Source organism: Anser cygnoides, chromosome 10 (assembly GCF_040182565.1).
Source record: "Anser cygnoides isolate HZ-2024a breed goose chromosome 10, Taihu_goose_T2T_genome, whole genome shotgun sequence".
Taxonomy (NCBI): Eukaryota; Metazoa; Chordata; class Aves; order Anseriformes; family Anatidae; genus Anser; species Anser cygnoides.
Genome location: NC_089882.1, coordinates 6,555,975 through 6,572,841, shown reverse-complemented (window position 1 = coordinate 6,572,841; position 16,867 = coordinate 6,555,975). Strand labels below are relative to the sequence as shown.

General features: G+C 49.0%; 1 protein-coding gene across 1 annotated transcript in view; it reads right to left on the bottom strand.

Moving 5' to 3' along the window:
- LOC106035480 (uncharacterized) overlaps positions 1 to 16,867 on the bottom strand; it is a 72,892-nt gene that overhangs the window by 3,564 nt on the left and 52,461 nt on the right. Inside the window, exons 3-7 of the mRNA XM_067003145.1 lie at positions 5,873 to 6,350; positions 4,751 to 4,838; positions 2,310 to 2,569; positions 924 to 1,206; positions 312 to 538 (exon numbers count right to left, since the gene is read on the bottom strand). Coding sequence (XP_066859246.1) covers positions 1,201 to 1,206; positions 2,310 to 2,569; positions 4,751 to 4,838; positions 5,873 to 5,941 — 423 coding nt within the window. The 5' untranslated portion in view covers positions 5,942 to 6,350 and the 3' untranslated portion in view covers positions 312 to 538; positions 924 to 1,200. The remainder of the gene's footprint in view (positions 1 to 311; positions 539 to 923; positions 1,207 to 2,309; positions 2,570 to 4,750; positions 4,839 to 5,872; positions 6,351 to 16,867) is intronic.

Below are 16,867 nucleotides of genomic sequence, written 5' to 3'. Positions count from 1 at the left end.
TTTTATTCTGACAGTCAAGCTTAAGCCTGCCCTCACTGCATGTGAAGTGCGAGCTCGAAACTTAAAGAGGGGAAAATGAAAGGGCTGGATTCAGCGGACAGTCAGGTTGGACTCAAGCTCGGCTGTCAGGGGAACAAAGCCTTTGAAAAAGAACAAATCCCATCCTCAGCCATTCCCCTGGGTGGGACCAGCTTCAGCAGCTTCAAAGGCCGGGCTGTGCCACCGAGGAGCTGGAGGTGAGCACGGGGCCGCCCCAGCACCCAGCCTCGTCCCCCAGCCCGGCCACGCTGCTCCCCTCGGGGTGCACTCACAGCAGCGCTGGGTGCGGGTCGGGACCACCTCTCTGCTCCTTCGGGAAGCGAGTGATTGCTGTCGCTGCGTCGCCCCTCCAGCATCTGCTTCTGCACCCACTGGTGGTCAGGGTGCAGAGGGTGACCCTGGCACCACAGCTCGCTCCACGGCCCGCTGTAGCTCCAGAGGTAAAGGGCCATTCAGGAAATGTGCATGTAGGGACGGACAGCACATCGAATAGGCAAAGCTGGGCGTCGAGAAACACACACACAAAAAAGAAAGCAGCTTGTAATTACTTTGGTTGTGTTGCCTCTCCAAAGGGCATAACATTTTACGTGATTCATTAAGATCAGAGCCCTGGGTGTGTTTGTGAAGGCTGTGCTAGTACAGAAATTAATCATCTGGAGGCACAGGGCTGAGCTTTGATGGTGGCTCCTGTGCGGCCCTGCAGGCTGGCCCTCGGGGGACACCGAGGCAAAGCTGGTGCCCAGCTCCTGGCCACGCCAGTCTGCAGCAAGCCCCGAGGTGCCTGTGTTATCTCCTCTGCAGCCCTTGGGCTGTTTTAATAGTGACTGAAGCAGATTAATGAAAAGGAAAGCACTGAACCACTGCTGCTGCAGTTGTAATCTCACTTGTGGGTATTTTTGGTCCCGGTCCCCACAGCTGGTGCTTCTCTGTAATGGCCAGGATGGGATTGTTGAGGCAGCGGATAGGATGCACTGGCCTGGTCAGCTGTCGAAAATCTGGAGGCTGCTGATCCATTCGCAAGCTGGACGGTGGCAGGCACTGCCTTGGGCACGAGGCTGCATCCAGGCAGGGGCAGGTCTGGGTCCAGGCTGTGGGATGCTGCACGTGGGACACACGAAGTGCCCCGAGGCACACGTGGGCCCTTCCTGACGCATTATCTAGTCACAGCTGGGGGAAAATGATTCACATATAAAATATTTGATTTCAGCCAGGGTATTTTTAAGATCGCTGTATAATAAAATCAAAGATTTATTACTGTTCTATTCCTGCATAGATGCGAAGTCCGTGAGTAATTATGGCTTTGCAGCAGCCTAACCTTTCAGGTATTTGCATTTCACGTTGCATCCTTACCGGGAATAAGAGGTAACTGCACTCAACTGCAAAACGCCTCGGGTAAGACTAGATCATCAGGAAATTGGCAAAAGGTAAGGTGCACGCTGTGTGTGTCGCAGCCTGACGTCCCTGTCACTTCTGCTCAGTTTATTAGCAGGAAGGGTACCTTCACTGCACCCCCTTCAGCTCGAATCTCCTGCGGGAGGAGCACAGCCAGGGAGGTCTTTGCTCCCTCTGCTTTGCAGTGTGATGCTGAGCGCTCTGAACCGAGCCTCTGCTCCAGCAGCGGGGCTGCGTGCTGCCCTTCTCGCCGGCCGCAGCCGGTGCAAGCACCACGGGGTGACGTTTCTTTTGGCAAACAGCAAATCTCTGACAAGTTTGCTCGGTAAGATCTCGCAGACTTTCCACAAACAAATTCCTGACATAGCAGGAGTCGGGAGACAACTCCTAAAACCTTCAAAAAGGTGACATTTGCTCTGTTGTTCCACATAGAAATAGAGCTTAGTCCAAAGCTTGTAGGAGCTTTTCTGCAAACCTTTTGGTCAGAAAGCTCCCACCCTGGTCTTCCCGGCACAAACCTCTCCCCCCAGTGCTAAATCTCATTAGGACTTGAAAAGACTGATGGAAACCGCACTGCTGTAAGGGGAGGAAGTGCTGGGGTTGTTGCTCTTGTTTCCAGAGCATGAAATAAGGTATTGAATAATGAGTTTTTCCTCATGTTGCTTGAGTTGTGTGGGTGGATTGCTACAGCTGATTCCTAGCCGCATGTCTGACAAGCTCACAAGTGAGGCCCCTTGGGGCACATCAGCTGGGGGAGACCCACGCTCGTCTTTTTCCACTGAGAACTGGAAGCCAAAGAGCACGAGCACCCATCCCTGCCGCAAAACCCCCCCTGCCAGACAGTGCCAGCAGGAAACGGTGCCCTGAGCCCTCCTCACCTGGGCATGGCCACGAGCAGGACACACCACGACGTTTGCCCAGACACTGCCTGCTGTCTGCCCGGACACACCGTGCTGTCTGCTGCGCAGGCTGGTGCTCTCAGGACAGCGATGGTCATCCACAAACACCCCACAGGAGGAAATAACAACCGCAGACTTTCTCAGCTCGACACCGCAGGGGCTGGCCGCATTACGAATGAACTCTTCCCATTCATGCTCAGGTTTCGTCACATTAAGAAGAAACAGAAGAAACACTGGAACTGGGGAGGGGATGGAAAGAAACAAAGAACAGAGCAAAGTAACGTTAGTCATTAGAAATAACACTTCAGGAGATCCTCTTCAAAAATAACATTAGCAGCTCACTTAACCTCCTACGTCAGAGAGGGCGATTCCATATCTGTTATTCTAGAGCAAGGACTGGGAACTGTTAATAATACATACAGATATTAAAGAAAGCAGAGGAAAGATATCACGTGAATAAGGGAGCTAGAGGACTGACGATACATTATCTTAAGCAAATTTGATTACCGTTAGGCATTTAAAGCGTGCTTTGTCAGGCTTGTGCCAGGACAAGCCCTCCTGCAGCAAGCTGTGATTGTACCTATGACAAAACCCAATTTTGCTCAGGGCAGATGCTCAGGGGCACTGGTCAGGGTGGGCAGGTGTGCTGTGCAGGGCTGGCCACAACTTCCAAGAGACACCCCTCGTATTTCAAACTCCCTCTCTTGTTTCAAATTCAGCCACTGCTCTGTTCTGCCCGCCCATCCCTGACTCAATAGCTGCCAAAATAAATCTCAAATTGTCCAAAAGAAAGTCAGCCAAAGAACAACAGGGCGAAGACAGGAGGGGAGGCGACAGCCCTTTGCAGACAGCTGAGCAGCAAGGGGCTGTCGGTCTGGGTGGAGAGCAGACCTTGGAAGGGGCAGCAGCTCGAACTGTTTGTATTTTGCTGTTGGAATGTTTTTTCCTCCCTTAACTTTACAGCCCTGAGTCCATTACTCCTCCTATGAGATTGAAATTATGGAGAAAAATGGATCAGTGCATTTACTTGGAACCATTATGTGTCAAGTATTAAATTGGGAAGGAAATTTTAAAACCATTCTTCTAATGTGAGTCACAGGAGTAAGCTATCAGGAGCCGTGTCAAAGGCACTGTAGCTGGCAAGAAACATATAGCATCTTTATGATTCTTCCTTTTACAAAACCCAGACCATAAACAATAGAAACAGGGGAAGGGAGAGAATGTAATTTCATTAGAGTAAACGTGACATAAATTTAATAATGAATAATAGCCGTTATCTATAAAAATATGAAAAGCCATTTTCAAAATCATTAGCTCTAATCGCAAATGAATTTTGCGGCTTCTTTTCTATTTTGCACCTCTGTAATGAACTCTGATAAATTCAAGGGACTACATGTTAAATAAAGAGATAGAAGGGTCTAATTTGCTGCTTCATTAAACCGGCTTATTTCTAGAACATCTTGCTGTTGCTCTGAATTTCCCATCTCTGAAAGGTGGAGACAATGGGGCTATCTGTCTCTAATGTAGTGTGGCACACAATTAGGGATTCAAAAGGATGTGAATCTCTTTCCATCAGAGATACATGCAGCGATTATTATTTTATTACCAAATACTGTCAGCATTACATATTTCCAACAGCTACTGTGACACCTGACTTGCATGTTAAGTTTGCACGAAGCATTATAAAAAAAGTCAGATGGAGTTTATTTATACCACATTATTCCTTCTTACGTAGGCCTTCGCAGAATCTGGTGCAGCAAAATGTTCGCAGAGTTCAACACTGAAGATTTGCAGTCAGCCAGGATATATAGATGGTGGTTTGCTATTTGGACGTGTTTTTAAGGCAGTGATACATCACCAGCTCAACCTTACAAACCATGACTACAAATCAACAGAAAGCATATCTGAACCTATCTCTATTTATCAAAGCACTTACATGTGAATCTGAGGCACTGTCCTTCTTAGGGATGGACTTTAAAATAATTAAAGAGCTCTGAACTTCAACTGAAACTTATTTTTAACATTAACCCCAAAGTTTCCTAACCTCTGCTTGCACAAACTGGCTCTGACTAGGAGCGAACACGCAACAGAAAGGTGGTTGACACAGTCCTGGAACCGCAAAGAGACTCGAAAAGACCAGCTTTGAACTGACAGGATAAAGATGTTTTCTTAGCTGCAGTATGGGCTTGGGTTTTGCCTCCACAAGCAAATCACACCCAGTTGCCTACAGGAGGGACTTACCTGGCATTCTGAACAACAGCAAAAGGAAACAATTGAGGCATTTAGGGTGGTATTCTGCCTTCCTAAGTCCACTTCATACATCCATATACATATATCACCTTCACATACCCACTGCGCAGTCAGAATTGCCACCCGTGTACCAAGGGGGTGCCAAAACAGGTCTGCAAAGTCCTCCTTACCTCCCAGGTGCTGCCCAAGGCGCTGTACAGCCTCTGCTCTGGATTTCACCCTCTTAATGAGTATCTTCCCAATGTCTGAAAGCCTCATCTGGGAATACAAAGTAAGAGTTCAAAAGAGACATGCAAGTTTATTATCACAAAGCTGGCAGAGCAAATTGGTGGGACAACGAAACCCAGCCCTGCCCCACTGGAGGTGCACCTAGGCAGAGGGTGTTGAAGGCCATCAGAGCATCCCATGCAGACTACTAATGGCATGTGCTTCCCTGTCTCACCTTTAATGCTAGTGGTGAGTGACACAGATCAGCTTAAGGGTTTGTGCCACAAAGGAAGCTGGATCCAGCCTTGAATAATCTACGAATAATGACTGCAATCACTTTCTTGTGAAGAAGAGAGTCTTCAGCCAATCACATAATCCAAATTGCTGTGCCAGCATAAAAGAGACCAAGAGCTGTAATATAATTTATAACTACAAAGTGCAAAAAGGAGAGAAAGAAACTACCCAGAATATTGGACTGGAGAATTTAAACTCACAAGTCAGGACATTCAAAATCATGGCTCCCGCAGCACCCATAACTTAGCTCCCTGCACATATGTAGCATGTACTGCTGGGTACGAGCTTATATTTATGCCTCGCTCCTTCTCTGCCAGGGGCAGAGTTATGGCTGTTGGGGGAACCGTAAGTTTGATTTTCCTGACTTTGGTGCACTGAATCTTTAAGAAAGGGAAAAAAGCCACCTGTTTGGGTGGTAGCGAATGTCTCTCTCCTTTTGCCTTCATTCCCACTTTCTCTTCTTGCCCTCTGCCTCTGCAGGCCCCAGTAAGAAGTAAAACTATGGATTTTACATACACAAAGAGGGATAGTTGTTAAAAGGAAGCAACCCGTGGCTTCTTTGGAAGAGGCAACATCTCTGCATACAGGCCCAGCCCTTACAGGACCTTGTTAGGGAGGCTGCATTAAAAACACTAAAGCCTTCTAAGTGAGTTTTATTTACAAAACGGTGTTTGCAGCCACCTTTTAAAACAAATTCTCTGCCCTGCCTGCATTGTAAGGGCCTTGCAATAACCTCTAAGACACAGCCAACCCCATCTGGGAGATGCTTACAACACCGGTTCGAAGCTCACCGAAACGCACACATTCTTTGTAGCTGGAACAAGCAGTGGTGAAAGCCTGTGCCTCGATTTCAGAGCCATTTCCCGGCACTAGTTGCGCCGTGGCACTGGAGAGGTGAGGAAGGCCTCATTTTCCTTTTCTGTCTGCAGCGGTAGTAGCTGTTAAGCGGCCTTTTTTGCTGGAAATGCTATTTGGGAGATTGGCACATACTTTCAAAGAAATTTTCTTCTGTTTCGCTACTCAGGGTTATTAAGTAACGCCTGTTGCAGGGGCTCAGATGCGGTTACAGTGAAAGGAGTTGTGTCTTCGCCGAAGGCTGCAGGAGCCAACGTGATGCTTCCCGATGACTTGGATAGCCTTTGGATCGAGTCCTGCACCGCTCCGGCTTCCCTGCTGCCTGCCCAGCACTCGCAGGCTCCGCGCTGACAGCCCTCGTGTAACGGCAGCAGACACAACAATGCGTGTTTCCAGGCATTCGGTCACAGATAACTGCAAGAGAGAGAGAAATAAGTAGCACTAACGAAGTTAATACGTGGCATTTTGCTGTTAGTGGCATACCGCTGTGATGGTTCACTTTGTAAAGCCTTTTGTTCTGTTTGGTCATTTATTTATAGGAGGAAGAAAAGAAGAGAAAAGAAAATTAACCTGGATGCTTTTGCTCTCTGCGCAGTGATACTTTCCTGTGGAAGACCTACTGATTAGAAAATGCTTTTGATTTGACTTCCTGGAACATTATGTTATTTTCTACTCCAATACGGGTTTATGTCAGACATATTTCAGAAGCTTTCAATGAACAAAGATGCAAGGAAATATATTACATTTGGGAAAATCATACAAACGGTAAATGCCTTTTCAAAGAAGTTATAATGATATTTCAAGGGCAGTTTAGACCTATTCAAATCGCATACTCTCATTACCATTCTTAGCAAGAGGCATAAGTCCTTCAATCTCTACGTAGTTTTGCTACTCTCTCTCCACAATTTTCAATTTCCTCACAACTATTCATCTGATTTATTATTTCCCTCCTGTATTTTAAATGCATTGTAACCCCATACATTTGTTTCACTATCTCAGCTTCAATACTCAAGGTCGTTAATACCCCCAGATATCCTTTGTTTATATCGCAACTTCAAATGTGCTCTTTCTTGCCCAATGGCTTGTTACATAATTACCAGTGCCAATATCATCTTGTTTTTATAGTTTTACGATTAAAGAGATAAAAATGAACTCAACTGAATAAAATGTAAGAGCATACTTGCAATATCTGTGGCAAGGCTGCTGCTGCTCCTACTGCACAGACGATACGGAGAGATGCAAAATTAATCTCTCAGCATGGCGCTTGAAAGTTAACTAAGACAAAATGAATTATGTAGTACTAACGTTTGGCCCTTCTGATTAAGTGCTGCTTAAACATGCATCGAGTTTTAAATCGATCGCCCTGTACAGGAAGGCAAGGTGCATGCCAGCCAGGAAGGCTCAAGTTTGTCTTCAAAGAAGGAGCATCCTTGCCAGCCACGTCCCCAGGCCCACCTCCGTGGGTCCCCAACCTGCTGCTCTCAGCCTCCGCATCCCACCCAGCACCCCTCCACCCTCCTGCTTCCCCCATCATTGACCCTCTACCCAAAACACCCCAAGGAGGAGGGCTGCGGCACACCCAGAGGCACAGAGCCTTCGGGGCAGCTCACTCCATCCACCCTGCATGCAGGACAGGGACCTCTCCTCTCCCCCCACCACCCCGTGCTCTCACTCTGTCTTTTCAGGGCACAGCAGATGCAGGAAGCCCCAGGAGCTCTGCCTGGGACGGGCGCACTGGGGCGTGGGGAGGGAGCACGTTCACTGGACGGAGGAACCCCGGCGCTCAGACGCGACAGGAAAGCATCCGCTTTCACTCCTGCTAACCCAAACCCTCCCCTTGAATCACAGCCTTGGCTTACGAACAGGAGGTTTATGTAAACATATAGCTCGCTTTCAATTCGAAGTGCACAATTCCTTCCTCTCTACTAAAAGCTTTTTTTTTTTTTTTTCCATGCAACTCACAGACCCGGAGCCTGCAGTTCCAGACAGCCAGCCCTTAGGGCGGCGCTTGCGGGGGACCGAGCAACACTCCTTATTTCTTGACTGGTGCTGAAACCCTCCGTCCCGTCTGTAACCACGCTGGTGCGGGTCCCACACCTCACAGCTCTGGCGTTTCTCCAGGCAAACGCAGTCCCAACTGGTGCCCCTGTGCTCGATGCACCCACTGTGCTCGATGCACCCACATGTGCCCGATGGCACCCACTGCAGCAGCCCCCTGGGACCCCGAGCACGTGGGGCAGCCTCACTGAAGCAAGTCTCAGTCCTACCTTTGACTCATGAAAACAAACCAGAGGAAAATACCACCCTGTTAGTCACTCCTGGGGAAGCGGGCCCATGCTGGACGTGCTGCTTGGCATGGCCGCGGGTGGTGCGGCCGCAGCACCCCCAGCCAGGCAGCTCTGACCCACCCGCAGCCGCTGTGCCGTCCCGCACATCTCACCCAGACCTCAGCCTTCCCCAGTTTTTTTCCCCTGGGGCAGCCCACAAAAGCCCCATCGGCGGTTTTATTGCTCAGAGAGACTGCTGCAGCTGAGCCCCCGCTGCCCTGCTTGCTATAGCACGTCCTCCCCAAATGGGGTGGTTTGTAGAGGGGAGTTTTAGTAAACTAGGTGTTAGGAAAAGAAAACTCATCAATCCCAAACCCTACACCTACTTACCTACCTACCTATTCATCCTCCCTTCCTTCCTTCCTTCCTCCCTCCCTCACCCCTACAAAACCAAGCAAATTTTGCACAAAATTGCTAACTCTTATCAGAGCAAGAGGAGGCACGGCTGCACCCACTCTCCAGGAGCGACCCCTTCAAGCTGCAGCTCCCATCCTCCCAGACCCACTAATTTAGCATTCCCTAACGAGGGCCACAGCCCCACGTGGCTGACTCGCTTGATGTTATCAGACCATTAAAGCACTCATTAGAGAAGGGCTGTTTGCTCTTTGGCCTACGGAGCTCGGATGAGCTGCTGAGTAGCCCGCCAGGCTCCTGGAGGAGCATCTTTAAGAAAATAACGTCTGAGGATAAATTTACAGCTACGGCAACTGCATATTAAGTGCATTTTACCCCAGCTAGTTCTGTGTCACAAGTTGTCAGTACAGATTGGTGGGAAAAGAGTATGAAATATTCATGAAGTTATCAATGGCACCAAGATACCCAGCTAATTATGCTGCTCAGCACCTCCTCGCAGGCTCCGAGTACCCCGCGCCCGACTTGCTCGTTAGCGCGACCGCGCTTTGATTGTGCCTTTGTGGCAGCGCTTCCCCCGTGCCACTGCCGCACCTCCGTGCTCTTGGACCAGCTCCATCTTAATTAGCTGTGCTGCCACTGGAATTAGGCGACATGTTGTAGAAGTCACTTAAATTAACTTCTGACTCTTCCTCAGACAGATGGGGCCTCTGTACCCGTGCCTGCCTGTTCGGTTTGGTTAATCATTCCTCAAAGGGCTGTCGCAAACAGGCAGCAGGCCGCACCGTACGGGCGCGTCGGAAACGTGACCTTGCCTTCAGCTCTGCTGTTTGGAAATGAACGTGTTTCTTAGAAGGCATCTGCATCTCTCAAGGCGACTGGGTGAGGTATTTGGGTCACGGCCCGGAGGTTTCCAGGTAGCAGGGCCCTGCTGAGCTACTCACAACCCAAACAGCACCGGTTACGGAGCTCCCCTCCCTCCCGTGGCGGTGCCTGCTGGGTGCACACCGATGGGCTGCAGCATCGCCTTCCCACCATCATCGCCTTCCCAAAACTGTCTGTGCTGGGCTAGGGACTGCAGCTGGGAGAAGCTCAGATGGCACAGGGGTATTCTGGGGCATGCCAGCCTAAGTTTTAGATGGAATAGAATTTAATTTGAATTTTAAAATGTTTAAGTTTCCACAAACGTTATGGTTGTAGTTGATGAAAGTCTTTTCCAGCCTAAACGATTCTGTGATTCTGTGATCAGCAATGCTGGGAGCAATGCTGCTCTGCCCCACAAAGGGAGGATGCAGCTCCAGTTGTACCCCTGTGCTTGTGTGCAGGAGGGCACCCAGATGAGTGAACTAATGCTCATTGCAGGGACTTTTCTGAGATTTTCCCATCTACTAGGCTTCATCTAGAGCTGTGAGCAGACAGTGCTCTGAGTTTGCAGAGTTTTCAATTAAAAAAAAAGTAATGTGTAAGAGTTTGCCTTAGTTCCTCCCTGGAGGTTTGCTTTCAAATTTTCCCTTCAGTCAAGCCCAGATTTCAAAGTTCAGCTGGCTCCATCAGCACGCTTTGTGAGCATGCAGGGCAAAGAGCTTCCCCACAGATTCCAGTGATGCTCAGCCCTGGACGATCCTGCCCGATCCCGTGTGCTGCAGAGCTAAATAGTGCCATAACTAAAACCCTCACCTGCAGGAGCAGGGCTGGCGAAGACTAGCGTGAACATGGGTTTGGGGACATTTTTCTCATTTCTCTCAAGATGTGTTGCAAGATACCAGCAGTGCTGTGCTTCTTGTCTGACACGATAGCGTCTTACTGGTAGGACATACCGCAGCATTTGAGAAACTCGCCGCCAACAGCTTCAAAAAGCATCGCTTTCACCAGTCTCTTGAAACACTTCACCCTACCGAAGGCTTAGTTCAGTGCTGACACTGCTGCCAATTTATTTGAATAGCTTTACCTTTGGAAGGCAGGCATTATCTGCCATGCTGTGGCCTGCCTGTTGCACGTTATCTTTCTTTACTGCAAGCACGGCACTTCAGCACATGCTTCAGTGTCACCTCACCGCATGCATTGCTGTGGCACTTGCTGAGTCAGGGTTCCGGTGCTGTAAAATCCTCCTGCTGCCATGTGGACAGGACTGGACGTGGCGTGGTGTCCCCTCCAAGGGGAAGGCGCTGTCACTGCATTACGGTCTCGCTGACTTGGGGCCACCTTCCGAGCACAGTGGGTTTCTGGGGAGCGGGGGACGGATGCTGCCTAGCTGCAACCACGTTTCTGCAGGCTCTGGAATGAGTCTATCAAACTGAAGCGGGTTTGGAGGCCGTTCTCCCAGCTCTTGCTCCGTGATTATTTGCGTTAAATATTCCCACAGAAATACTTGTGGTGTGGCATTCATTCCCTAGCCCATGCTGAGATCTCCCACTATTCCTGTAGTGATCCCCATGCGCTGGCCCCCTCATAGTTGCTGTCTGCAGTCCCACAGGTCCCGTCAACTCACTTTTCATGGCTCCAGGGTCACCATTGCCTTCCCTGGGCAAACTGCCTTCCCCGTAAAGGAAAGAAACAGCTATCCGCCACACAATAGTGCACAAATAAGAACATGATTAAACCATGCTGGGTGCTGAGAGGCAAACTACCGCACTATGAAGTTCAAAAAGCCAGAATAATGTGATGGTTATAAAGACAGACAGCTCAGGCAAAGATTGCCTAGAGCACAAAATGATTGTCAGGATGGGCAAAAATGTAGAAAATCATGTGAGTGTGTAAGCTGCCAAAGCCAATTAATCCTAAGAACATTTTGCAACCATTAGGCTTCTATTACTGTGCATGCATCATAATTACGAGGGGTCTGCGTGGATATGATGGCAGATCTTTAACGATATCGAGTTTCCATTTGACCTTTAATTATCTTCATTGCATTTGTTTGTGTTGAATCGTTGCAGCATCTAAAGTTTGAAAGATTGACTCATTTATAATTCGTCGTTTCAAGCGGTGCTGCAAAAGATCACCGAGCTCCTCCTGGCAACGAAGGCGAGGAGCCTGGAAGGGCTGCTCGGAGGAGAGGGGATGCTGCCCTGCCTCACGGCACTTTACAGGCAGCTCACGCCGCTAACATCAGAGCCTGAGAAACAGCAGGAACACGGAGATCAAGGAAACTTCTGCTGATAGAGAGGTACAGAGAGGCATTTCACTCGGCAGCCTGGACTTGAGCATCCTCCTCTGTGGTAGGGCTGGGGCAGCCAGAGCTGGGAAATACAGGTGAATGCAAACCGTACGGGGAAGGATGGGATCCACCTCTTGTGGCTGGCTTGAACCGGTGGCACAGCAACCGTGAGCTATCAGAAACGCTGCGCGGAGATTTCAGCTTTGTTGCCTGGGCTTATCTCCTGCTCAATAACAAACAACAGGGGGTTATATCAAAATTAGCTTCACACTTCCTTTAGCAACGCATCCTACCCCCAAAAAAGCTCTTTTATTCAAAGAACGTGAAAAGATGATATTTCTCAGCTTGCTGTACTGCTGACCTGAGTACCGTGACAAATATTTGCCACTTCTAGGGAAATTAGATGGGGCCCATTTTTAAAATCTGGTGATTTTTTTTTTTTTTTTATCTTCTATCCATTTGGTTAAAATTATTGCAAAATCTTGATAGTAGGAAACAGGGATGACAGGGTGAGAGAGCTAAATAGGCTTTGGTTTATCCTAAAAAATTAAGACAGAAAACCCACTGACTTGCCATTAACTGAAATATATTAAACTTCTCAAACTGAGCCCCAAGTCTGTGAGCTGCCCACCAGATCTTGACCTCCGTGGAGCTGACATCTCTTCCACACAGTGGGTCGCTCATGGAGCGTCTGTCCAGTTAGGGTTCTTGTTTTAGTTCCTGTCCAAGGAACGCTGACCTGCAGTCTCTGCCGCCACTGTTACCTTCCCAAAGCTCCTTTCAGCCTAAAGCTCTTTTGCTCTCAGCTTCCCAGTTCCTGCTGGCTTCAGACCTGCCCAGCAGCCGGGAGCCCCATGCAGACTCTGAGTTCTCACCCCTTAACATTCACCCTCTGGGGCTGTTTCCTTACAGCCCTGTGCTTCCCGACAAACCAGGTGCTGTCAGTGCTTCCAGCCGCAGCCTTCCCGCTCTGCGTGGCGCAGACACCCTGCGGGCGAGCTGAAACCACGGCGATTTGGGGCAGCACAGCCCTGGGGCCGGTTCAGGTGCCTGACACATCCCCGCTCTCCCTGCCCTGCGGCGTGGCGGGGATCAAGCCAAAATCAAACCACTGCCGTTAGGCAACGCTTGCTAAGGCCAGCACACGATTCCCAGCAGAAAGAGTGGCCAGACCCTCGTGTTCCTCCTGGCCTCCATCTCCCCAGTTTCTTTGCAACCAGTCACCATTTGGTATACAGTAAAGACAAGCCCATAGGTGGGACTGGAAGACTTGCTTTCTGTTCCCGTAATGTTTACTCTCCTGCTGTTGTCCCCTCACCCCCAGGGAAGTCAAGCAGAGGACAGACTCCGGGCCACTGGCCTTCGGGTTTATGTAGGGGATCTGCCTCTCTCTTCATCATCCTCCCAGATTTTTCCTCTCCAAACCTAGCTGTGACGACCAGCCTGAAAACAAAAGCCAGTCCTTCAGAAACGTTCCACTGGGCCAAAAGGAGCGCTCTTACTTTCACGATTAAAAATAAATAAATAAATAGAAATAAAAAAAATAAATAATTCAACATACATCGGAACTGCAGCACCTCTGGCAGAAGAGGTCATCTCAGAGCATTCGCTTAGTCTTGCCTTTTTGAGGTCTCAAAGCAATTAAACAGATGGATTTCTTCAGACAAGCCATTACCTGCTAATCTTCTTTCTTTTTTTGGGGGGGAACTGGTTGTGAACCGTGAGTTACACTTTGTTTTGTTTCCTTACCCAGATGTTATTTTAAGTGTCTGAGTTCTATAATTGCACAGCGCTCTGGGCAACTGAGACAGAGAAGCAGCATATAAATAAGGCTGCCTCGCCTTCCTGCTAGCGGTTACCCAGTCCCATTTGCTTTACGAGACGAGCAAAAAGGAGAGAGGCGAAGCAGCCTGTGCATGGCAGGCCGGGAGGCAGAGCCTGCGGGCTTCAGGGAGCGCTGGGACGGGCAAGGACACCTCTTCCAGGAAGGAGATAAACAGCAAAATAACCTTTTTGCAGGTCAGAGCGCATTGTGGGATTTTTTGTTGTTGCTGGTTGTCTTCTTCTTTTTATTTAAAAGAAAAGAAAAGAAAAAAAAAGCCTTCTGAAAGAGTCCAAAGAGTGGGACTCTGCTTATCTGCTGCATTTGCACATGGGCAGATGAAGCGTTCAACATGATAGTCAAGCAAGCAGCTCCACGGGCAGCATTTAGCATTTCATTTCAATATGCCTGCATTGCTTAGGAGCAGCAGAGAGCCTTGTGCCTGACCAACCTCACGGCGCTGTTCCCTGCCCCTCTTGCAGGCCAGCCCTGACCCCAAACCCTGCAAGCAAACCACCCCCGAGCTGCTCCTCTCCATCTCTACCACTCCGAGCTTCTCTTTTCCTTTCCTGTTTCTCTCTAAAACACACCAAAATGTTACAGGCGGTCTTGAGCCCTCCAGAGCTCATCGCTGACCACCGTGGTGTGGGTATTTACAGCCCATTTCCCCAGCCATACAGCCTGCACTGAAGATCAACCAACAACTGCAATGCCTCCTAATAACTGACAGAAACAATTGCTTTAGGTGAAGACTCACAGGTATTTAAACATGAGAAAAGTGCTTTGGAAGCCTGATTGAAACAAGCAGGCCAAAATCCAAATATAATTTTGTCCCCAGCCTTAGCACTGGTCATAAAACACAACTGGCTATCGTGTTATTAATTATAATTACAACTCCTTTCGCAGCGTTACGGAGGCAGAGCACAAAGATCTTTGCTACGAGTTGAATGTTGGCTCTGGCTGAGCAGAAAGCAGGTGAGCCCTCATGGGAGCACCTTTTGAGGCTCTTAGTTATTTAAGCAGTTTGTAGGAAGAATAGGGAGCTGTGCTGGGAAGGAGAGGTAGCTCCGAGCTCCTCGCCATGGAGAGAGCTTTCCTGGTTTGTCTACATCAAAGGCTCGTAGCTTCACCGCCTCCTCATTTGATCTTAATTCAGCTCAAAAAAAGCTCCGCTTCATGCATTTCTAGGTATAACTTAGACATGGAGCATGACGCAACGGTCCTTTGATGAACAAGGAAACGTAGACTGGGTATCGTCTGTGCCAGGACGATTTGATCTGCTTTTGGGAAGAGGTGAACACACAGCCATGCACGCACATGCATGCAGCTATAAATAACGCACGAGCTGCTCGCGAGGGAACAGGAGCTGAAAGCCCTGTTGATACAATTCATTGTCCCAGTTCATCTCTGTAATTTTATCACCCTAAAAATATCCGTGCAGCCAGCATTCTTTATGCAAGCTATGATAATTTCAAGCACAACACAGCGTGCCGGCAGGCGCTGTGACAGAAGCACGGGGACGAAGCCGGGCTCGCCTCTCGCTGCTGAGCCGGCGGTGGCACCGCGGGGACAGGAGCTGAGCTCTGGCATCTGCCCGCTCCCCACCACCCCTGAGCAGCCCCAGCTTCCCAAGGAGAGGCTCCAAAAAGGCTCCCGCAGCACAAAAGCGCTGATGGCTCCAAATAGGTGTCTGGCCCTGGGCTTCGTGTGCTGTATAGGTGGGCTGGAGCTGTGGCATTCAACATATGCCACGTCCTGGGGCAAAGCTCGGGCGAGACCAGCTCCGTACATCCATCCCTGTCCTGGGCAGCACTTATTCCCCGCCCTGCTATCACTGCATGTCCACCTCCAAAGCCAAAGGCAGCTGGGCTGTGTCAAACCCTTTCTGGGCGATCAGCTCCTAACGCCGTGTGTAACTCGCTGGATTATTGAAGATGTGGTGCCAGGCCCTGTAACACAAATCATTTCTGAAAGAAAAATTATCCTACAGTGTCAACAACACAGAGCTCCGGATAGGCCAGAAGAAAACAAGCTGCGAGGCATTTTGCTCAGATGAGGAAGTGAAAAGGCTCTTTGCCTGCATTTTACTTTGCACAGATGGAAAAGGAGCACATGGGCACTCTGACACTCATCACCTTTAATAGCTGTCCCAGGGCTAAATCTTCACTCGTCATGCTGAAAATGTAGGGGCGAGCCTGCAACTCATAGCCTTCAATAATAGAAGCAGCCATTTATAGAGAGATGTGAAATATTTAGACCGAAAGTGTTTCATTTCACTTAATTTAAAATCACTTAACACCTGGAAAACTTCTATAAATGAAATCACTGGAGATTCAGTTTCCTACTCTGTCCAAATGTATCCGGAAAAGAAATGTGTCCATTTTCTGGGCAACAAATGCTCAATTGCAGATTTTCTGGATAATAAAATCTCCAGCCTAGCTATTTAATTATTCAGCTGACTGGTGGAGGAATATGAAGCTATGGAAATCTAAAGCCATGTGCCGGGAACTCTGGAGTAAGTTACAGCAAACGTTTGCTTTAAAAAGACACCAAATAAGCTATTTAGAAGCTTATACTTATGAGATAATGATCATTTAATAATTATGCAAGGAATTGCCATCTTCACTCACATAATCTCTCCTCAAAAGGCCAAAAATATTTTCTTTTTTAGAGCTCCATAAAACAGGCATGTTTTCCGTGCCAGAGTTTTAAACCGAGATCGCAATCCTGCCACGGGAGGCACGTGGCCAGGCTCGTTCATGTCAGTGGGCTCCCGGACAAGCATAAATCTCCTGCCATAAAATCGCGGCGCTGAAAGAGGCCTAAGCACCCCCTTTGTGCTACACTTGCCGAGCTCCTTGCTGCCTCCCTGCCTGCCCCAGGCACCTCCAGGCAGGCGGTCACACCTTCGCCACGCGTCCCCACGCTAACACGGGTCCGGCTAGCCGGCCAGAGCTGGGATCCAAATGTGTTCTCATGGCTCAGACAGTTATTAGCCACAATATACTTCCAGCATTAGGTAATTTGTAATTACGTGACTAATTACATCACCAATGGAGTGCAATCTGCCATTTCTGGAATTCTCTCACTAATCAAACGCTGTCCTCGAGGCACGAGAAATATGCTGACACAGAGCAGCGGGAGCGACAAATCACAGCATCCTTGTTATCGCAGCATCCCCGCTGAGCCGCTGCTGATCAGATGAGCCTGCAGGAGCCTCAGCATGCTCCAGCCGACTCAAACTGTGCCTCTCGTCACGCTGCAGCAGCCAACACAG